General features: G+C 36.2%; 2 protein-coding genes across 2 annotated transcripts in view; one reads left to right on the plus strand and one right to left on the minus strand.

Moving 5' to 3' along the window:
* Positions 1-1,579: 1,579 nt before the first annotated feature.
* On the minus strand, positions 1,580-12,182 carry trhr2 (thyrotropin releasing hormone receptor 2). Its single transcript, XM_059507161.1, has 4 exons — positions 12,046-12,182; positions 9,265-9,997; positions 6,479-6,896; positions 1,580-2,616 (listed from the first exon to the last, which is right to left on the minus strand). Exons 2-4 carry the CDS (start codon positions 9,648-9,650, stop codon positions 1,921-1,923), a joined length of 1,500 nt encoding a protein of 499 aa, XP_059363144.1. The 5' UTR covers positions 9,651-9,997; positions 12,046-12,182; the 3' UTR covers positions 1,580-1,920.
* Positions 12,183-12,574: 392 nt separating this feature from the next.
* zc3h18 (zinc finger CCCH-type containing 18) overlaps positions 12,575-24,397 on the plus strand; it is a 35,688-nt gene continuing 23,865 nt past the window's right edge. Inside the window, exons 1-9 of the mRNA XM_059506619.1 lie at positions 12,575-12,755; positions 15,301-16,193; positions 16,909-16,993; positions 17,346-17,506; positions 17,607-17,702; positions 18,039-18,196; positions 18,619-18,648; positions 18,737-18,848; positions 19,127-19,413. Of these exons, the coding sequence (XP_059362602.1) occupies positions 15,312-16,193; positions 16,909-16,993; positions 17,346-17,506; positions 17,607-17,702; positions 18,039-18,196; positions 18,619-18,648; positions 18,737-18,848; positions 19,127-19,413 (1,811 nt within the window). The 5' untranslated portion in view covers positions 12,575-12,755; positions 15,301-15,311. The remainder of the gene's footprint in view (positions 12,756-15,300; positions 16,194-16,908; positions 16,994-17,345; positions 17,507-17,606; positions 17,703-18,038; positions 18,197-18,618; positions 18,649-18,736; positions 18,849-19,126; positions 19,414-24,397) is intronic.

The raw sequence follows: 24,397 nt of genomic DNA on the forward strand, positions 1-24,397 counted from the left end.
ATTTATGGTTACATCTGTCTGCTTGCTTCAGCAGAAACCGTTGGCTCTGTTCGGCGTGGAAGGTGTTTCTTGCGCTCCACATAAAAAGATGAATAACTTCACCTGACAAATGGATGCCTGGCTTCGCTCATCTTCCACTAGGTTGTAAATGGGGTCTAAAAAGCTCAGACGGACCTCTGGGCACACAGAACGGGCTCTGTTTATTTGGGCCGGAACAAATGTCGAGGCATTAGATCTCCACGTACTATAGAATTCATCCAGTGATGGCAAATGTTGGCCAAAAGTGTTTCATGATGCTTCAGGCCTTATTGTTGGACAAAAGCATTTTAAATGGATTTTATGCCCCGTAGCATCCTGAATGTTTTTAAGGGATAATTTGTCTGTGCTTTAAAAGCAGGATGAGGCTTGTTTGTTTCTCATTCCGCTGAGTTTGAAGACCCAAAGTGGGTAAAAAAGTTTTGTGTTGAGAGAAGACACATCCTGGAGCTAAGGCTGCACAGTTAATTAAATTCAAGTCGAAATTGTGATAAGGCCTTGTGTGATTAATAAAAGGCTGAGATTTAATTTAAATATTTAGTTTGTAAAAGTGAAGAAGCATACTGTTTTATGTGTGTCTTTTTGTTTTGTTTTGTTTTTTGACTTGACTGGAGTTCACTTTTGGGTCAACTGAAAGAAGCTGGTTCTTCTAAAGGAGACTCAAGTGTAACTGTATGTAAAGTGACGTAATGGAAGTATTTATAGATATTTTCTTCTGTGTTGTGATGTATATCTGGATGAAACAGTTTATCAAAAAAAGAGAAAACTTAAGGGTGAGGACTTGGTTCTATTCATCAGTTGCTGATGGGATGAAAACAGAACAAAGGGGCGGGGCTTAAGCAGACTAAATGATTGTAGAAGCTTGTCGTGTCACTGGAAGATCGAGTTCCACATTTTGGTGAAAAACGTAAAAGGTAAAATGAAAATAAATAAATAAATAAACATGCATGGATGAATCATTCACAATAAGACCAATGAGATACATTTAGAATATCAATAGAATGAATTTCCTTTTCAACAATAAGCATTTATATTGGAAGCAGTTTTTTTCTAGGAAACTTTACTAGGAAACTCAACTGGGTCTAATCTTTGTATGGAATAAGACTGAATGAAACATTCTTCAGAATATCTTCTTTTGTGTTCCGCATAAGTAAGAAAGTCATACAGGTTTGGCAGCATGGTGGTGAGTGAACTTTCCCTTTAAGGAAACCCCAGTTTGAACTTATTGGAATACACTACATTATTTTATTCTCAGATTTTTGCTCTGACTTGCAGTCTGGAAGAATTAGCAATAGTTCCGTCGAAAGATGTCAAAAATATTCAATATTTTAAGCTGATTTTAGAGCACACATTGCTTTCATTTGTCACGCATCTCCTAGCAATGAGGCGTATATGTATCTGCATGTTTTCTTTACAATGTCTTGAAAGCCTGGTGGTCTGTGATCCCCAGTTCTTCAGTGTATGATGCCATTTTTTTCTCTGTAACCATTTGCAAAGTTGGCAAGTGTATGTTGCCTGTTTTAAAATGAGTTCAGATTTTAAAGGTTCTGTAGGTTATTTCATCCTCAAGACTCATTGGGTGCTGTTTCAGTGTCTATATGCTTAAGCAGCAGCAATATGCGATGTTAAATGTTTCTTCAAAATAATATGTTTTGTAACAAATCAGTCAGTCCTAGCTGAAGCTCTAGCACTAGGAGGCATGGGATTCTGGTGCTGACAGCCAAATGGTTCCACTTGTAAATTATGAGGAGAGAGTGGCTCCAGTCATCCACTGAAGAGTGAGGATGACCCCTGTAAATACAAGTTTTGAATCCCAAGATATGGCTTTAAAATAAACAACCGATCAACCATGCCACTTGAGTGAAATGTATATAGTGGAGTAATCTATACAATGCTATGATTTAACTCTGTGTCATTCTGTTCGGCTTCCCCCACAGTAGATTTGAATTCATCGGCATCTAGCTGTGTCTGCTCTGTGTTGCTCATGACAGCGATAATACCCTGAGAAGTATTATCGCTTTCCTCCATTATTTTCCCATTATCATTAATCTTGCTCATGTCCACATTCTCAACTGTAGGCATCTCTTTGTCAGCTGAGCTTTTCAGTTCATCTATGTTGCAGTTTTTAACTGCGTTTTTCTTGATGCTTGGCTCAATCTCATTTTTAACACCATCACTAATTAGCTTGTCTTTATTTTCCTTGTCGTTCACCATGCCTTTGTTTGGTTTCTGCTCAGGAGTGACTGAACTGATTTTCTTAGGTGTGCCATTGGTGTTGCTGCAAAGTCGGGAGTCCCTTCCAAGGTTGTATCCGCTCTGGAGCATGGAGAGTGTCCGCTGATGCACGTCTTCCCTATGGCAGCGGTACAGCCCACGGAAGGCCAAGCGAAACTTCTGGGACATCAGGTTGTAAACGACAGGGTTGATCGCACTGTTAGCGTAAATGCAGGTTCTGCAGAAGAGCAGGAACCAGGCATCCAGGTATGGCGTGCTCACGAAGGAGTTAATAAGAACCAGGGTCCTGTATGGCATCCACAGCAGGGCGAAGAGCACAACCACCACTGCAAGCATTTTAGTGACCTAAAGAGGTGAGAAATGACAAAATTGGCTCTTTGAGGTTTTCCAAAATACTCACATATACAGCAATGGACTTAGGCATCAAAGCATTCTTAGTACCTCCTGATTGCTTCCTTAAAGCTTCCATATTAATTCAGAACACTTCCTTTTAAGTATTTCTAACAATGACAGCAAGCATGTTTGTCATGGTCACATATTGTACTATATTTAACAAGTTTTAACAAATTAACAACAGCTTAAATTAGCTATAATTTAACTATAAATTCATGAAAACATGTTTCCTGGAAAACTGTGGCTTACTGTGTTTTATTAATAATTTTCAACTCTTATTAACGTATGTGTTCAAAACCATCATAAATCAACAATTTTGAGGAAACATCATCTGTGTTAGCTCGATAGGCCATGCTTATAATAAAATCGGCAGAATTCACAACAGTGTTCAATACACCACAAAAAAACAAATCAATAAAAAGGTTTATGCTTTCAAGGCATAAAAACACATGTACACGATCAATAAAAATAATATGTGTACTGACAATGCAGCACCTGCGTGTTTTTTTTGTTTAAAGGTATTATTTAGAAAAATATACAAACATGCTTAGACTGAGTGCTTTGCATTAAATTAAATCTCATCCTTGTCTGTATCTCAAAGAAACAATTGCATTTTACATTATTGTTGCATTAAAACAAATGCAGAAGTCTATGGCATGCTAAGAGAGGGAGTGGTAGAGGGAATGACAGAGAGACACAACAAGATGAGACGCGCTCAAAAATCTTCCAATGTCAGTCAAACATCATCTTTGACGGTTAACAGCAGGCAAACACTGCTGAACTCCTGTGAGAAGGATGGAATATATCCACACCAGGTTTTGTCTGTCAAAGAAAACAAAGCAGTCCTCCCTAGTGTGTCTTCACTCATTTCAAGCGACAAATACATACTAAAAATTCATCCCATTAACATTCACAGGCACTCCAGTGGGGTTCGAGCGTATTCATTGTCTCATGCTAGAGATAGACAACCAGTGACGGAGACCTTCAATAATAGTGACAAAATTGTCTGTACAACAAAGCATTTAATTGAAGCTGTGTGAGGTTGGGAGGAGCTCCATTAATTAACAAAGCAGCAGATAATGACTGCATGACTGGCAGTGACAATTTGAATATGCATTTGAAATATCAGGTTATTGTGATTGCTTATCAATGGAAAACAAGGTCTTAACACAGCACAAACAAAGCCGGCTGCTACTCATGATTAGGTTAAATAAAGGGGAGCCTCTACTGTAGTGATGACTTTATCAGATTCATAGGAGAGATAACTTCACTCAACCACTGCGGTGGCACAGGCATCTTGAATTGTATTGAACTTTATGAAATTTACAGATGAAGTGATCAAAGAGCTGGAGGTGCACCGTAACTGAGGTACAAAAGCGGAAGAAAGGGAGCCGCTCTTATAACCTCAAAGAGCATAATCTCCAGGAGTATTAAGCATACTTGAGTGAACATCACAAATCATATTATGCAAATTCTCTACTTAAGTGAGGCACTCTTGAATCTTCAAGATTTTGATCTGAGGTGAAGCGATCATCTCCGCACACACATAAGTGCACTCAAGGTAAACGCAGGGACATGTGCACGTAAGGTCACTGAATGGTCTGAATTGCATGATATTATCTATTCTTATCTGTTTGATACTCTGAATCTAAAATTAAATTCATTAGATCTATATCACTGAACTATCGTTAAAAGTCTCAGAACTACAAGTATAAGTTTATCTGTCAGGGTTATTATAATTAACTAAAACAAATGCCATAAAAAAGTATTACATGAAATTAAATAAATGTTAACTTATGTAAAATAAAATTAATAATGAATGTTTATTTAAGTTTATCTATTTTATTTCATTTTTTTTAAATCAATCAAAAAACAATAAAGACAAAAAGATTAATAAAAATGTGAAAAAAAAATATGATTACAATTTTGACTAAAATAAAAAAATGGGAAATATTAACACTAAAAACCAATTCAATACAAATATTTTTGCTGTTAAAATTACATGTTAACAGCTGCTGTGATGTCTGTTCATCAGGAATAAAAGAAAAAAGAGGAAATTAATAACTTTTATAGCTTTTATAACTTTAATGATTCATCTGTATTTAGTTTAGAATTAGAGTTTGAGAACTTTATTCAATTGCTGTATAGCCTAGCTAAATATGACATTTATTATAATGGGTTTAAGTGAAGATTGTTTTAATTTCACTTAAAGTAGAAATTATTTTTAAAGTCTAATAAATGTAAAAATGGATAGCTTTTAATTATAATGTAATGTGGCTTTCAATGGTTAAATATTAGAGGGGAAATTATTTATAGGGAAATCAGTATTAATTAGTATCAGTGATACTGGCCTTCAGTCATAAAAAAAGATGCCATTAAACAAATATTAAAAATACACTGTCTTTATGTTGTTTGTACATTCATTTGAAGATTGAATGTGAAATTGATGTAATATAAAAGTATATTTAAAAACCTTAGTGTTAGGTGGGATTAATCGCGATTCATTTCAGAACAAAATGTGCAATTAATCAGTTTTTTTATATTTGTTTTTTATCAATTGACAGCACTAATACATAGCAGTATTTAACTGTGTGATTGTATATCCATTTTCAATCAGGAAAATGATCTTCTAAAATTCTTGGCCTTTGCATGACTTCATGCTTTTGTTTTCTCACTGCCTGCATCATATCTCTAATGTCTATGATCTATCACAGAGTCTATTATTCCAGAGTCACAACACAGCTGTGGCTGATGTAGTGACGTTAATGTAGACCCAAACAGTACCCTGATGGCCCCTAATGCCTCTCTTCTGATGAGATAGATCCTGATGATCTGCTTTATGATGATATTCTACCATTAGGTACACTTTCACATAATAAATAATGAGCTCAGATGTTTGGTCTGCATCCATATATGTGTTTATTTGCACAAATGAAGGTGTGCAGAGATATTATTGTGCTTTATACAGAACCCCAAAGCAAAAATGACTACATTTAGAAAACATTTAGTATACATTACTTCCATTTTGATGCTATCAGTGTAAAAGGTGTTGGTAATGGTTTTCAAAATGTCACCCAAACAGACTTTTTCTTATCTTAAAGTACAATTAGACCTCATTCACTACACTCTGCATCTTTAATTAGGGATTGTCATATAAACAGCAAGTCATAAATAGACAGTTAACAGTCATTTCGAATCAGACATGAAAAATGAATGCGGCATCTGATTAGGTGACTCACAAACCCCTGACTCTTTTGAATGAATCATCAAAATGAATCAGTGACTAGAAGTCATTTGTTCACAAATCGAGAACCAATATTCATGCTGTGTTAGTTATTGCATGACAAAAACATTGGAACACACTCTGATAATTTAAGTTTTACGACTGACACCAAATGCAGCTGGGTATCAATTATTGTATCTTTTTCATTTTTTATGCAAAATTCTTGGCACTTGGCTTTTACAAATTAAGATGCAACCAAGTAAAATATAATATTAAATAAAAGATTGACTTGATTATCTTAATATATACGCCAATTAAATGTGTCATTTACTTTAAATAGGCTATTATTTTAATCTCCACCAGAAAAATATAGACACATTCTTCTCCTCACAAACTGACATTTAGTAGAGTGAAACATTATTCTCATAAAAAAAAGAACTGACCTTTCAAAAAACAAATGTGAGATAATAATCATAAGGCACAGTACAGCAGGGAAGAACTGCCCCTTGTCTGGCCTCAACTGCAATCTCAGTGGATATCAAAATGTGGAATTAGACCTAATTGTCTAAACACAAACTTCTGCACACGCACCTGTTTCCGGGAAGAAAGCGTGCTCTTTGGGCGTCCCTGACGACCTGCTTTTCCGGCATCCGCTGGTTCTTTGCAGCTCCTCCTGAGAGTCGGGGCGATAATGGTACCTGAGTCTGGTGGGTGGGGCAGAGGATTGAGGTAAAGGATTCGGGCGATGAGACCGTAAAGAGCGATGGACAGGAGCAGCGGGATCACGTAGAAGATGGCAAAGTCGATCAGGTAGATGGGAAGGTAGAGGTCTCGAGAGACACGGTAGCCGCACTGAACACGGCCGTCAGGGTTCACCTGGATGTCCACCAGGAACAGCCAGAGCATACAGTAAACACAGGTGAAAGCCCACACTCCGGCAATGATGCGTTTGGCTCGGGATACCGTACAGACCGTTTGAGCCCTCATTGGGTGACAAATAGCGATGTATCTATAGGACCACAAGAAAATAATAATATTTATTATTTAATGAAATATGTTTAATTTATTTATTTAAAGTATTTCTCACTTTGGATTCACACTTGTGATTCTCATCAGTCAAAACAGATTATTTAAGGTAATATTTCCTCTTTAATATTTTGTGTTTTGTTTTAATGGTACTAGATAAACTCTCTTCAAATAACTGCATGACTCTCTATGCACCATTTATTTATATCTAAAATAATTAGTGCTGTGAAACGATTAATTGCATCCAAATAAAAAATATTTTACAGAATATATGAATGTGTATTGTGTTTATTTATTATTTATATATAAATACACACACATACAGTATATCTTTTGAAAATATTTACATGTATATACATTTATATTATTATATTTAATATAAATATATTTAATATATAAACATAACTTATTTTTCCTAAATATATACATGCATGTGTTTGTATTTATATATACATAATAAATATGCACAGTACACATACATATAATATGTACCGTAAATAAAAACCTCTATTTTGGATGTGATTAATCGTGATTAATGGTATGACAGCACTAAAAAATAATACAAATATTAGGAAAAAAACATAATACAAAATAAAGCAAAGGCATTTTGATTGGGAGCTATCAGTTGGGAAAAATAAAGAATGTCATATGTAATACCATGATGTAATGACAAGATACATGTATAAGCCTAAATATAACAGGGTTGTGTATTCTCTAGTTGTTTATAAGAGTTTTTTCGGTCATACTTATATTAGCTTTAATATTTGTGAATATATACATTTAAACATTATCAAAGACTACTTCTTTGTGGCTTATTTGTAGATTGTACCCTAAATATTTGCTCTTTATTAAGTATTTCCTTCCTTTTTTACTTCAAAGATCATAAGTATGACTATTGTTTAAGACTATATATTTAGCCTTTTTTGTATTTATATAGTAGCCCCACAATACTCCAACCAAGTTTCATACCCTTCCAATAAAGTAAAACCTTTATAGAATTCAGAATGTAAATGGTTTGCTCTACAAAAAATATCAGCAGAGGGTTAAAGGGTTAGTTCACCCAAAAATACAAATTCTGGCATTAATTACTCACGACACATGCGCACGCTTTCCCCAGAACGTAATCAACATAATCAGTTTTGTTTACATTCAGGAGAATGTGGGCCATGCTGAACGTAAACAATGCTGATCACGTTACGTTGTGTTCCAAAGATGAATTTTAATTATATATATATATATATATATATATATATATATTAGGGGTGTAACGATACGCGTATTCGTATTGAACCGTTCGGTACGAGGCTTTCGGTTCGGTACGCGATATGCATTATGTACTGAACGGTTCGTTGGACTAATTAATTACATTTGGAAAATAAAAAAATGTGTGAAATATAATTTTATGCGTTTAACAGGGTAGCCCAATAACCCAAACGACGTAACAGCCAACGCCCTTGACACCCCCGAAGAAAAAAAAAACACCAACTTATATGTTTATGTTAGGCTACTCAGTCAGGCGCTCACTCACTCAGTAGCCTACGCGCTGAAGGCTCGTTGCAAAATGGCTAATGCGTTTAACAGACCAGAAATAGAAGATCCTCCAATAACCAACAGTAGTGGAAAACGCAGGTTTTAAGAACATGCTTAATGTAATTGAGCCCCGTTACAATATTCTCTTCGCGAGCCCATTTCAGCCAGACCTGCTTTGTACCAAAAAACAAAAGCCCAAATAGAGAAACAATTGAGTAAAAACACACTCCTTATAAAGAGTTATAGAGTTCCATATAAAAAGAGTTCCATCTTTGTATTTGTTCATAACTACAACAACAATATAACATTTTCATTTTTTTTATAAGGAGCTGTTTTTGTTTTATACAGTATGCTGCTAAGAAAACACCATAGAAGATGGGTAAAGAATAGCTCCATCATTGTTCAATGTAAAAAAAAAATCATACTTTGTTAGTTTTAATAAATAAAACATTTTTTTAAAAATCAAGGAAATTTATTTGCCAATTGTTTCTTTTTGCTTTATCTAAAACGTACCGAATCGTATCGAACCGAACCGTGAATTTTGTGAACCGTTACACCCCTAATATATATATATATATATATATATATATATATATATATATATATATATATATATATATATAATGTCAGTTTGTTTGTATACCTAAAGTAATCAGCCAAAAAAACTACCAATATTCATTGTTAGAGCATTTATCTTATATTATATTAATATCATTTAACTTATTTTCATGTTACATAACTATCACAGTCTTCTTCCAGAATTTGAGTCCAGCTCTGAGCTATTTTATTTGAGTTTTATGTTACGTAATTTTAGGTCTTACCTCTCCACAGTGAAGGCTGTAATTGAACAGGAGGACGCATTAATGCCAAGGTACTGGAAGTAGGTGATGCCCAGGCACCCAGCATGCCCATACACCCAGGTGGCCATCAAGCTCTCTGAGATATTCGGCAGACCCGCGGCCACCAGGACCATCAGGTCGGCCACCGCCAAGCTCACCAGATAGCAGTTGGTGGGTGTACGCATGTGCCGTGTGGTAAGAACCACCAGCACGACCATGACGTTTCCCACTATGCCCACGCCACACACCAGCAGCACCAGGAATACAGATACCGTCTTATACTCCAGGGACTCGGACACAGCATCCCCAGAGCCCACCAGGGAGATGTTGGTGGGGGTGTCCATTCTGGAGCTCACATTTTCCTGCATGATTAGTCCTCTTGATGTGAGTATTTACATACAAGATGTGAAGAAACAGACAGAAATCAAATTGGTGGTGGAGAATAAAAAGCTGAATATAATCTGTTTTGATATTCAAAAGAGTAAATATATTTGAAAAACTGTCTGTTCAGTTCCAGCTTTTATTGATGTTCTTTTCTCTTATTAAGTATGTTGTTTAATTTTCTTGGCTTCAACAGCATAATGATGTTCATCTGCTGACCGCAGCCTATTATTTCTTCTGTAACAGTATTCTTCCATTAAAAGCATCGTATTGAAATCCAGAGGCTAATTTTTTTCCCCTCACGTTAATGCAACCGTCCATCCAATTGATCACTCTGGAATAAAAGATTGCAGAAGTCAGCAGGGAAAAAGCAAGTCTCAATCACTGTTAAGAGGATTTCATAGCCGTCTGTTAATTACTAAATAACAGTCCATTTCATCTGGCGCAAAAAGATAAGGCGTACACTGAGGTGGGAGCATCACATATTAAAATAACATGATGCATACACAGACTTCCTGTTTGTTCTCTTTACAAATGTTCCCATAACACTTGCTCTAGGATTTTAGGAGACTTCCTCTGAACATTATTGAGACAGGATGAGAAGCTTTTAATTATTCAAATGAGACATTTTAAGTGGTGCACGGCGACAAGTAGGGAAAATCACAGAATGACTTAAAGCCACACAGCTCCAAGGATCTTTAAATCAAATACAACCTTATGTTGTTTTTTCATACACATTGAAGTATCTTAGAAATCTTCGAATGACCTCAATAGCTCTTGTTTAGTGCATATTTCACAAAAAACAACACCAAATGGTAGAAACGTCTGTTGAATACTCATCATCATGTAAGAACACAATGTTTGCCACAAATATTCTTTGATAACATATTTGAACATTAATTCTAGTCTGAAAATTGCGTTTTGAAATCCATTAAAGCAACTTAATGGGGCCAAGACGTTGTTCACAGGAGCTTGAAAAATCCAGACATCTGTTGCTCTTTTCAATCGTCTCTTTGCCTTGTAAATAAGACTGCAATGCCTCTCGGGGCTTTCCTAATAAATTGAGGTGGACACAATGTGAAAAGTAATTTAACTCAATCCCGACTTCCCAACCCTGCAAAACCCTGCTCGGACTTCATCTAACTCTATTTCATATTCCATTATTACTGCTCTGGCAGTGCAGATATATACAAGAACACTGCGGTTTCCAATCATGTAAACTGTGTGTGTGTGTGTGTGTGTGTGTGTGTGTGTGTGTGTGTGTGTGTGTGTGTCCCTCAATGTTTATTATGCTGTCTTAAAAAATGATAAATGTTATCATTTGTAAAAAAAAAAAAAAAAAAAGATATATAAGGGACATGTTAGAATTAAAATATATATATATAATATAAAGTAAGTGGCAAATAATGAGTGGCTAAACTTGTTTTTCAACAGAAGCACTATTTGTAACATCCATCAGATTTCTGCTGTCACATATATAAAAGAGAGCTCTTCCTATTCTTTGTCTGAGCTTGATTCGAAGATGATGAGAGTCAGACGTGCTGCTATGAAATGGGCTGTCATTCACATTTGTTTAGCTCTCCTAATTGACTGTATCACTACCAGAATCATAAATCAGTAGAATGCACTCTAAGGCAAACAGCACGGCTGTGTCTCAAAACCTAGTGAGCTGCCTAACTAGACTGCATTTTGGGGCGTCACAGACTGCTTCCAAAATGGTACATGCCTAAAACCGCTGTCTAGGTAGTTATCTCACTAGTTTTAGGACACAGCCTACTGTCCGTGCAAAAATCAGTCTCTCTTATAAATTTGTACCTGAACAAGAAAGCAGACTTTCCAATAATACATTGGAAATATTCATAATTCGAGTAAAATTAATAATGTAGAGTTTTGAAAATTTTTAAAGCAACGTTCCGTTTTCTAAGAAAGTTGTTAAAGCAACATCCAATTTGCTAAATATTTTGGCGCCTTATAGATTATGTGAATTTTTGAACCTCTGAATCTGTACAATAAATGAATACACGCTCAGCTTGTTAATTTTTTATATCGCAATATTAAAAACGTTCAATTATATGATTATATAAACGTAAATAATCATTAGCACCGATCTTCTACCCGAGCAGCTTTATATATATTATATTAAAATTATATTAGACTTGAACGAAACAAGCTAGAAGAATTTCAGTCTTGTAAAACGCGCAGCTCTTTAACCATTAAGTAAATACTTAGCCTATAATATAAGTGCATATTATACATATACCTTTGTCTTAAAAAATAAAATGTTTAGGAATGAAGTTCTGATTTAAGAAATCGCTTAAAATTTGCGTATTATGGAAACTGACATCTACAACTTCTCAAGATAGAGAATAAAGCGTCTCCTACCAGGTTTTCGTGCAGTGTCGGCTGTAAACCCCAGATGAAAAGCTAAATGCACTGATATGAAGTATATGACATGACGAGCGAATAATCTGATCTTGTACAGAAGCGCTAGTAAATGCACTCTTAACTGTAAGTCTTCTTCTAGGTCCCTTCATCACAACAGCGCCCCTTAGAGGAAGAGTTCACCGGTAATTCATGCGTGTGTCATGAGTGGTTTGAAGTTCACTGTAGGCTGTAATTAAAAATTCATTCACAAAATGTTCTAGCCCTAAATAAATTAATATTACTTTGGAAAATATGTTTAAATGAAGATAATTTATATAATTTTATTATCTGTTCCTGTATGACCTCAGTTTAATATCGTCGCCGTTTGTATGAATGTATGCCTCGGTATATTTATGTATTGAATATTTAATGTATTTATTTTACATGGTTTTCTATTAACAATCTAATAATATTTCTTTATTTTACTTTATAAAAAAGTATATATATATATATTTTATGCAACGAAAAAAATCATCTGGTCGCGCTGTGATGACGTCTGGGTAATGGCCGCTCTCACTGTGTAGTGCAGGGTTTATGAATTTCTCCGGTAGAGAAAAATAAGAAACCAAGACAGATCGCTCATTGTTTGAACACAGTCACCCCAAGGAGAGAGACCGGGTGACTACCTACAGTGAGACCTTGTCTCCCAAGACTCTGTGGTTTGAAAGGTGACCGAATGTGTTTTAATACGCGATGTCCGTGTGTTGTGCAGGAGGGAGCGCTTTATTGTTGCATGAGATTTTAGCCCGTGAGCATCGAAGAAACATCGTGCAACGCAGTAACTCGTGAATTTAGACTTAGAAAGTAAAGTATGTGTATTTACCTGTAGTCTAGGCATTTAAGTGGCGCGATTGTTCAGTAAATGTCGGAAATTGTGTCGGTTTTTAAGTGTTCGGGCAGGACTCGGGCCTGTTAGCCGCATCGCCATCAACGAGCTCTCCCGTTAAAGATAAAGCGGCTAGTAAGACGTGTCGGTCTCCCTCTCATGAATTCATTGCCTTAATATGAGAAGGTAAACAAGTTCCAGATGATTCAGTCACTGGCCTTTGTGTGGTATGGAAGAGTTTATGTTTATGAGTTTAAGTTTTGAATGCGGTTAAGCTATTTCACGTTAGCGGGCTAATATAGGGGTATTGTTATGGAAGAACTAGTAAAGTAGGGTAACGTTAGTTAATTCATTTTAAAAGGGATTATGTTTATGAAAGTGTACCTTTTATATAAAATCACCATTGTATAGTTTTCATCTAAATACCATTGATGTTTAAATGATTGTCGCTACAATAAAAACTGACAGCTTTTTATAAGACACTGTCATTCAAAAATAAATTAAGTGACAAGCGTTTTGAAAGTGAGGTATCAACCGAAGTAAAGCTTATTTTTTGTTCATTTTACAAACATGATCTCATTTTTAATATTTGGACAATATTAGTATATTTAAAAGCTTTCAAATATAAATGATTGTAGTTGTTTTATGTTTAGTTTTAAGATGGTTCAAGCATTAACTTTATTAATTTATTATTGTTATCTTTAATTTTGTATATATATATATATATATATATATATATATATATATATAGAGAGAGAGAGAGAGAGAGGTGAAACTCAAAAAAATTTATTATCATGAAAAATTACATTTTTGTTTTTGTAACTTATTTCAAAAAGTGTAACTTTCAGATGTTCTAGATTCATTACATTTTAAGTAAAACATTTCAGAAGTTTTTTGTTTGTTTGTTTGTTTAATTATTAGAGCTTACAGCTCTTGAAACTCAAAAATCCAGTGTCTCAAAATATTAAAATATTTACATTTGAGTTTCATTAAATGCCCATCCCTACAGTGTAAATTCCGGGTATCTCTTGTTCTTTGAAACCACAATAATGGGGAAGAATGCTGACTTGGCAATGGTCCAGAAGACGATCATTGACACCCTTCACAAATAGGGTAAGTCACAGAAGGTCATCACTGAAAGGCGTGGCTGCTCACAGAGTGCTTTATCAAAGCATATTAAATGCAAAATTGACTGAAAGGAAAAAATTGGTAGGAAAAGGTGCACGAGCAACAGGAGATGACCGCAAGCTTGAGAATACTGTCAAGCAAAGCGGATTCAAACACTTGGGAGAGCTTCAAGTAGTGGACTGAAGCTGAAGTCATTGCATCGAGTCACCACACTCAGACGTCTTCAGGAAAAGGGGTACCAAGCCACTTCTGAAACAAAAACAACGTCAGAAGCATCTTACCTGGGCTAAGGAGAATAAGAACTGGATTGTTGCTAAGTGGTCCAAAGTCCTCTTGTCAGATAAAAGTAAATTCAGCATTTCATTAGAAAATCAAAGTCTGGAGGATGACTGGAGAGGCACAGAATCAATCTGCTTAAAATCCAGTGTGTAGTTTCTGAAGTCAGTGAGGATTTTGGGGAGCTGTGACGTCTGCTGGTGTTGGTCCATTGTCTTTTTTAAATCCAAAGTTAATGCTGCCATCTACATCATTTTTACTGATCTAAGGAAATATTCTAATATTTTGAGATGCTGGATTTCTGACTTTCATGAGCTGTAAGCTCTATTAATTAAAATTAAAACAAAAAAAAACTTTTAGAATTTTTAACTGTATATGTAATGAATCTAGAATCATCTATCAAGCGCAAGGTTGGGGGTTCGATTCCCCGGGAACACATGATAGGTAAAAATTGATAGCCTGAATGTACTGTAAGTCGCTTTGGATAAAAGCGTCTGCTAAATGCATTAATTTAAATTTAATTTAAAATTTAAATTTTTAATTTAAATGTAGAATATATGAAAGTTTCACTTTTTGAAATAATTTACAATTTTTTCATTATATTCAAGTTTTTTGAGGTGCACCTCTGGGTGTTTGTGTGTGTGTGTATATATGTATATGTGTCTATGTATATATGTGTATGTATGTATGTGTATGTGTGTGTGTATATATATATATATATATATTTCTAAATTTTCTTTCTTTTTTTTGTAAGTTAAGTATATTTTAATGGATTTGTTATTAAATATAATTAATTCATGTTAATTAAAACGTAATATGTCAAATAAGTATTTACTAGATTTGTTATTAAAGTGTTAGGTTTCCAGTAGTTTGCAAATAATATATATTATTTTAGTAAGGGTTTTAATTATTTAGTCGGGTCTTATAGGGCCTGTTAACTGAGACTTTTGACTTGTTTGGCTGATATTCAATGTCTGCTTCAGAGTTCTTGCTGATGGATACGCCTGAGAGCCCCACCCAGTCCCCACAATCTCCTGAGGAGGAGGAGAAGGGTCTCTCAGACAACGAGCTGCTAGAGTTGCCTGAGTCCCCAGCAGAAGTAGACAAGGGACTCTCAGACAGTGAGCTTTTGAATGATGATGAGAATGAAGTACAGGAAGGTGGAGGAGACTCAGACTTTGAGGATGGAGACAAAGTAGCAGCTAGACGAGAAGATCCTGAGGAGGTATCAGACCTGGAAGACTACAAGATGGACAGGGAGGAGAGAGAAAACGTCCACCAACATGACCTCGGTTTGACGGTCCGAGGAAGCAGGCATGATGCTAGCCAGTCTCCTGAGGAGGAAATCCTTGAAACGCCGAGATCACCTGATCCTGACTCGCCAGGGCCAGAAGACGAGCGACCTTTCACCCCAGCAGAAGAGGAGCGAGACGAGGAAGATGAGGCTACCACCAAGTCTGGCCTTAGCCGTGCTGAGCTTGAGGAAGAGGATGATGAGGAAGAAGAGAGGAGGAGGCGGAGGAGGGCGGCAATGGTAGTGAGTGATTTGAAGGACGAATCTTCTGTGTCCAGAGATCTGGATGAACATGAGCTGGATTATGACGAGGAGGTTCCAGAAGAGCCGAGTGCTGTTGCTCCTGAGGAGGAGGAGGGTGAGAAGGGTCCCGCCGGGGAAGATGGAGAAGAGGAGGAAGAGCATGATGAAGAGGAGGAGAAAAGACGGAAGAGAAAGGAAAGAAAACCAATTCTGCCCCCAGATAACAAAGACACACCGCTTAGAAAATCTGAGGACTCGAGGGAGAGAGGCAGGAGAGATTCATTCCGTGATAAAAAGAAAGAGGAAGATGATGGAGAGATTGATGAGGGAGAGATAGATGTAAGTATGTTGAAATCATTTGTGATTAGCATATGATAATAGGAGCTGTTCAATCTCAGTTCGCCACTGCATAGCAAGTCATGCCATATTTTTCTTATGTTTTTTTTTATGGGGGGGGGGGGGGGGGGGTTTGCTGATAAAACCATTGCTTTGTATTCTGGATTTTAAATTTTAATTTTTATGAAACCCAACTACATTTAAGTTTGTTTTTCATGTCGCAGATAATATTTTTTGTATGACCAGATCACAACATTAGCCAAATCATAAAACATAATTATATTATTTTATCACATGATCAACTTTTTAAATACTGTACTATGTAAATAAACGATGTAGTTACACAACCATTCAAAAGTTTGGTGTCAACAAGATTTTTAATTGTTCTTTTAAAAAAAAGTTTTATTTAACTAAAAATACAGTGAATAAAGTAATATTGTGAAATAATATTAATTTTTTAAAATACATTTCTATTTAAAAACATTTTGGAATGTCATTTTAATTTTCAACATCACACAATCTTTCAGAAATTCTTTTTGTATGATGATTTGGTGCTCAAATAGGTTTTTTTTATTTACCATGTTGAAAACGTTTATATTATATTTAGATTTTTATGGAAACCATGATACTTTTTTCCAAGATTGTTTGATGAATAAAAACGTACATAAACGTTCATTAATAGGTGCTGTAGTGAGAGTGTTGCGGTTTATTTTTTTAGGATGATGATCTCGAGGAGGGCGAGGTCAAGGACCCGATGGACAGGAAGATCAGACCCCGACCCATCTGCAGGTTTTTTATGAAAGGTAGTTCTTCATTCATCTGATTTCCTGAATACCTTAAATCTGCTGCTACAGCTTTTCTACATATCAAATTGTGTGTTTATGTAGCCCAAGGTAATAATCTAACAATTTCCCTTGATGATAACATGCTTTGAAGTTTGATAAGCCTCACATTGAGTTTGTTGTTCAGCTTGTGCCTAAGTTACAACAGTAGAGGGAGCAATTGAATGCAGTATTTTTTTCTGTGAGCACATTTGTCTTCAGAGCACATGTTCCAAAAGCAGTGGATGGTTTTGATATCCATGCTATTTATTTATTTTTTAAATTATCAATATATATTTAAATATCGCTATGGTTTCTGCCTGGTCTCTTGCAGGTAACTGCACCTGGGGCATGATCTGTAGGTTCATCCATCCAGGAGTCAATGATAAAGGCAACTACTCCCTCATCTCCAAGCCAGATCCCTTCTCTCCTAACGGAGCACCTCCTGGAGGAGGGGCAGGTGGACCTCACCCCCTCATGCCCGCTAACCCCTGGGTATACATCCTCTGTGCTTAATTTTCTACTATTGTGTTTCTTCCTTAATTAAAAGTAAGTTTACATTTCTGTTCAACATTTGAATCTTGTTTTCTTCCAGGGAGCCCCTGCCGTAGAAGAGTTGCCTCCTCCTCCGCCTCCTCTAGATCCTCCGGTGGAGAGCGCCTGGGAAAGAGGCCTTAGACATGCCAAAGAGGTACGGTTATATCACCACTGCACCCGTTTTAAAATGGTTTTTGAGTGAACAATTTAAAAAGTTCCATTTCTAGGTATTGTAATACTGTCTATGGGATTTTTGAGGGGAACTCATGCATTTAAATGAGTCTGTAGTGTGTCCTGCAGTGGTTTTGTGATAGGAGAAAAAGTTAAAAAAAAACGTTGTAACTAAGACAAAATGTTATGTATTTTGATACTGATGCTGTGCTAAATACGATGCTTTCTTTACTGCAGGAAGAATTTGTTAAACAGGAAAGGTTACCGGTTAAACTGAACCTTTGATCCATCTTGTTTCACTCAAAAAACATTCCCTTAGGTGTTAAAGAAAGCCACCATCCGGAAAGAGCAGGAACCAGACTTTGAAGAAAAACGTTTCACCGTAACCATAGGTGAAGATGACCGTGATTTTGACAAAGAAAACGACTTCTTCAGGGAACGCGGCTATCGTATCACCAGAGAAATCAGAGATGCTGGGTACGAAACAATGACTTATCAGGATCTTAATCAGAGAGTGATCTCTTCCATTTGTTACCTTTGTTTCTGCTGGTTCATGAAGTTAAAATGTGGTTGTGGGCAGTTTACATACTTAAAGGTAATTGTCATCCATCTAAAACTATTTTTAAAAGCATTGTGATAATTCTTATGCATTTTAGTTTCCATGACCTAAAATGCTCAGAATTTTTGTTCTTGCTAAAAATTTATTTGTCACACAGCAGGACCATTTAAAATGGCAAAAATGTGGTGAACAAAAATGCACAAAATGTTGACCCAAAATATACATTATCAATTCATGTAAATTTTAACCTAAATTATTCTTGTTGATTAAAAAAGATGGACAAAAGCTCTCTGACCCATACTGTAATGTTTTTTGTTTTTTCTCTCTCTCTGCATTGCAGTGATATTGAGTTCAGAGATCCAGGTTATGGGTGAGTATCGTAAATCAATTGCCCCCCCCAAAATTAACATATTAACTCTCACATCTAAACCACAGTTTATTATTCTTCCCAACTGTAGTGATCCATATGGCGACCCGTACTATGATTATGAGATGGAAGCTTTTTGGCGAGGAGGCCAGTATGAGAATTTCCGAGTGCAGTACACGGAGACCCCACTGCCATACTATCCTGTGAGTACATACTGATATAGTGTACAGCTATTTTGTTTAGTGTTATATGTTCCAAAGAGCTTTTAGTATAAAGCTGAAGTGCAAAGTTACTGATACTTGATGCTTTTAAATGTTTACAGTGTGCATGCACATGATGTGTAGGCCAAATTATATAAAAGGAATTACCAAAACATGTTTATCATACAAAAATGGTAAATTCTTCAGTGCTTCATTTGAATATGTACATGTATATCTACTACTAAACAATTTTGAATGATTTGTTTTTTTGTTTGCATCAGGATCGAGAGCGGGAGCGAGATCCACGCGAGCGCCACCGCGAGAGGGAACGTGAGAGCGAGAGAGACCACCGTGAGCGGGAGCGCAGACAGAGAGAGCGGGAAAGGGAGAGAGAGCGGGAACGGGAGAAGGAGAGTCGGCGCAGGAAGGAGGAAGTGGGGAGGGATCGTATGAAACAGGATGAAAAGGATGGACGGCCTAGAGAGCGGCCTCCCAGAGAGCCACGGGAGAAGAAGGATGAGAAGGAGAAGCCACTCAAACCACGTTCACCCACAAACATGCCACCCAGGTGAGTTTAAAGCTTCCTGCTTAACACTAGTCTCAGTCTGAGAAGGGATGCTAAGAGGTCATGGACCGTGATATTTATTGCACATTAAAATCTGGTGAAATATGGCAGCTATAATAAATGAAAGCAGGCGGTTGACGCATGCGCTCTAGAAAGCTTAATCTTTGCCCAGCGTCTACTCTAAGTTATAGCTGATAAAAAATGTCTTAGTACACTTTTTACACTAAATTTGCTGCTGTCTCATGACCCTGTCACACTAGTGCTTTTTAATGTGGCCATCTGTTGTTGCTGAATTTTTATTGTTGTTGTTGTACCGTCTTTTTTGTTTCGTTTTTGGCTGTGAAATATTGGCCAGGGCCAGTTTTTGCCATCTTGTGAAACAACTGATTAGTGGAAAACCAAGTTAATGCGCTCGTGCAGCCTCTGCGTAGAAAAAGTGTGTTGTGCGTGTCCTATACAGGTGAAAAAATGTAATTCTAGTTCAGATCAAATTGTGAGGTTTGAAAAGACACAGAAATGTTAACTATATATTTTTTCTAAAGTAAAACTAACTAAATAGTGGACAAAATGTAGAAAAATAATACTTTTGATGTTTACACCCATTCAGAGTGAGTACATTTGCACAAGGTTTTTCATTATCGTTGTTGTATCTATTTTAGCTGTATATTGGTATGTTGCATTTAAACTGTCAGTGAATATAAAATGAATTGAAAACGATTCTGTGGCACGAATTCACACTTGACTTATTCTTTGTGGAAAGCACTGCAGGGGGAGAGTTCTTTGCTTTAGCACACTTTTGAATCTTCCAGCATTTTGGTCTTTCCTGACATTATAACAATAGTCTTCTCCTGTCGGTTTTATTTCCCTTAAAAGTAATTTCTTCATTGCTGTATTCACTTGCATAACCGAAGACTCCGATTGCATATTTGATTATGGTCACTTTATGGGAAATTTCCAGGAGGATTGCATTTCATGGCCACTAGGGCTGTCACTTTTGTGAAAAGTGTTAATTTGAATCGATTGTAAAATCGATTTTCCATGTCTAAAAAAAAAAAAAGACGTTTCCTTTTTCAACGTCAAATAACGGATGAAAGTAAAGAGAGCGCTGGAAACGCAGAAGTCAGCAATATTTCTTATTTATTGGCATGAAGTTTCGTGCAGAATAACAAACAGCAACAGGAGTGCAACATTATATATGCAAATATATATGCAGAGGGGACGGCTGCCATAACAAAAGAAAAACATCACTGCAGGCTTCAACCCGGCTGCATTTATGATTTAGGCAATTCAAAAATCTCCCAAGATTATTTTAAATAATGATTCAATCCATTTCAAACAACTGTTCAAATAATTAAACTTTAAATGGACTTGAGAAACAGGCCATGTGTGTTTTTTTTATTGAACGTAACCGACACTTATGTTAGGAGGCACTAGACAGGCATAATGAAATACGCAAAAAAGCTAGGGCCATTACAAATTTATTGGACAGGAAAACAAGTCAATCAACATTTTCGGGGTCCAGAGCAGAGCGTTTTCTTATTCACTAGCTATATGTCCAGCTGTTGAGAAGACACGCTCCGACCGCACTGATGTCCCAGGGACACTCAGGTAGCCTACAGCTGCGCAAGGTGGGGGTATTACTGCCAATTTTCCACCACAAAAGCCGGTCGCTGTCAGCTTGCAACGGTCCTTTTCATAACTCAGAATCTCCTGTAACTAGATGCATGAATGAGGCGAATTCGTGTCTACCGACCCCGCGAGACCTCCAGACGCGCGTAAACGTGTCTTTACATTGACTTAACATTGAAATCATTCGTGCCAGACGATCTATTCGCGTTTGGTGTAAACGCGGCATAAGAGGTCGCTTTCAACGTCACAGGGTCTTATAGGCGCGTAAAATTGCTGGTATTTTCTGTCTAGCTTTTGAAAGGCATACTGCACTTTCAGAGTTCTTTATTTTCTTTTTCTGCTTGTTTGTGAGTTTTGTTACATCTATATTTTTTAATTGTTTAATTATTTTAAAATTAGTAGTGTACATATTTGGTTAAAATCGATTCCCTATTTTCCTTTCCAAAACTTTTTTTGGTTGGTCCGATCGATTGTGCAATCGATTTTCGAACTAAAAGTGACAGCCCTAATGGCCACACCAGTGCTGCGCTTTTGACCGTCTACATCATGTCAGCTCTTATGTTTCCAAGATAAAAAAGAGATTCGCTTTTAATTAATTAAGCCAAAATGGACAAATTTCCAGCTCATTTGTGTTGAGTAAATGACTTGTGTTCTCAGAATTCCACATACTTGCATGGAGTCATTTACCGGGCTGTGTAGGGGAGAGATTCACACCTACGTGATTTGTTTGGCTTCAGAGAACTCGGTTGCGTCTCAGATTTCTAAACTTCATGTCATATAACCAATTTTGTGCAAACAGTTATGTCAGCTTATACTTTTTGCCCTTGTGACTGATTTATATACCAAGTTTCAGTTCCACTGAGAACTTCTGATGTGGTTAAAGTGCTTCGTGTTCATTGACAATGCTGGATACTCAATACAGTATTGTTAGTATTGTTATTTGGGGCCTGTCTGCTTAAGGGCAATAATATTACCTTAGCACCACTCACATTCAATAAAATTTTGTTACATTACATTATTTTGGTTCCAAATTGTTGTTAATATACATAACTTCACCTCAGGCTAGAAGGTTGTGTATTGTTGTGTGATTGTGTATTGTATCTGGTGTGTGACCCTTTTATGCTTGCTGATGGTCAAAAGTTTGAAATAATGAAAATCTTATGTTCACAAAGACAAAAATGTGTTTTGTGAATTATCATTTTAAAATGTCATTTAATCCTGTGGGGGGGAAGCGGAATTTTCAGCAGCCATTACTCCAGTCTTCAGTGTCACATTATCCAGAAATTATTCTAATATGCTGATTTGGTGCTCTAGAAACATTTCTTACAACCATCAATGTTGAAAATAGTTATGCTACTTAATATTTTTGTGTAGTGACGTATTAATTTCTATACATGTAGTGAATAATGATTTAACTTTTTTGTTCAATAATTGTATACATTTTTATATTCATTTTATGTGTGTTATTGTGCAACATGCATCATACATTGTCAATGTTTCAAGGTAGGATTTTTTTCATTTAATATTCTCAGGAAATGTGTCAGTGTAGTATGGAAATAAAGCCTCTGCAACAATGTTGCATGATTTTGGAATTACTACATTTGCTTTGCATTACCTGGATCACAGGTGAAAGTTTGATTCTTGTGATACCTATTGTAACAAGCTGACGTAAATGATTCAGAACATTTGATTTTAGTAGCAGTCACGTGATGATGAAACAAAGGAATTTTTTGACTTGGCAAAGGAATGAAAGAAGGAAATCATTAAAGCACGGCATGAACCATTTACCAGGCGTGGTTAACACAAGTGTGTGAGCTTAGATTGATGCTGTTTGCTCGAAAGCAACTCCCTGTGACGTGTGATCACAGTTTCAGGCTTTACCTGAATGTGTTGGGTCATTGCTACTCAGTGCTTAGATGTTTAAGATTCAGTCTGATGATTCGTTTAAGGAAATTGACATTTGAAATGGAAATAATGGAACTGCAACGGCATTTCATAACTTTGCCACTGGCTGAAAATTTGCCTAAATACTGCATTTGACTGATACTACACTTGAACTGATACTAAAGGGGGCCGATATGAGCAAATCCTCAATTCACAAAAGAAGTAAATGTTTTTCGCAATAACTTCTTATCAACATTGTCACACTTAAAAGATCCAGATCATGAAACCAATTTTAATATTACACAAAGAAAAGTCAGACCAGTCAAATTTGGCAGACTTAAAAGGGACATCATACATTTAATTGGTACCTTACCTTACTTCCTTCAGGATGCAGAGATTGGGTAGAGTAGAGGTCAACCGATGTATCGGTTTTGCAGATTAATCGGCACCTCAGAGCGGCATTCACATAGTTTACCATTAAATTACATTGTTCACTCCGAATCGTTGTTAATGTACATAATGAATTGTATATTCAGCATTTCCATCGAAACATTTGTCTTTCTGTGGCTCTAATAAAGTCTGTATGCTTCATTTATAGAGCTATAATATAGATCGCTATTTCTGTTTGCTCCGTTTTTTTATAAACACTGAACTTCAAACTAATCTATGCCTTGTTGTTCATTCTTGAAGTAAACTTGTGTCCATTTGGTGAATAAATAAACCGTTTTAGACCGCTTCTTCAGATGAACGCGGCGTGTCCTGAGTGTGTGTGATACCGGTGAGTTCTCCTAGCTCAGCGCTGCTCTTTTATTTTGATTAGATAATCATTAAGTGTTCAAGGATAGAAGCAGTTAAAGTGTGAGAGTATACATTGTGCTGGGATAAATGTAGGGCCCTATGTTTTTCGCGATGTGAAAAACTTGGACGGAGTTGCGGAATCCATTCTTAAAAGTAGAATTCAGTTTAGCACGTGGGACACTCGCTGTGATTTCAGCATCTGCCGTCTCGCTAAATGAGGACGAAAACACATGAAGAACATCTCCAGAACTGCTCTGAGAGTCACTTCATGAGCATTTGACCATTTGATTTGAGCAAAAGCATCAGAATTGTAAAGGTATTCACGGCACAGTCCGGTTTGTTTTGAAGTCTACTGTTCAGTAGAATATACATAGCCTACTGCTGCTACTAAAATGAAACAAACATTATTTTTTAAGGAATAATTACACAACATTTCTTCCAGAAAAATTAAATAACGGAATTTGGAAATAAAATGGAATTTAGGAAAAAATGTAACCGATTTCATAGGGCCCTATTAGAGTGTGTTAATTTCAACATTTATTATTACTGTTATTATTTGTATTATTATTATTACTACTACTACTACTACTATTAGTATGGTTCAGTACTGTTTTTTTATTTAATTTCTTTGTATAAATAAAGCACTATTTTAGTTTTCATTCAGTATCCATTTTAA

The sequence above is a fragment of the Carassius carassius genome, chromosome 23 (assembly GCF_963082965.1).
Source record: "Carassius carassius chromosome 23, fCarCar2.1, whole genome shotgun sequence".
Lineage (NCBI taxonomy): Eukaryota > Metazoa > Chordata > Actinopteri > Cypriniformes > Cyprinidae > Carassius > Carassius carassius.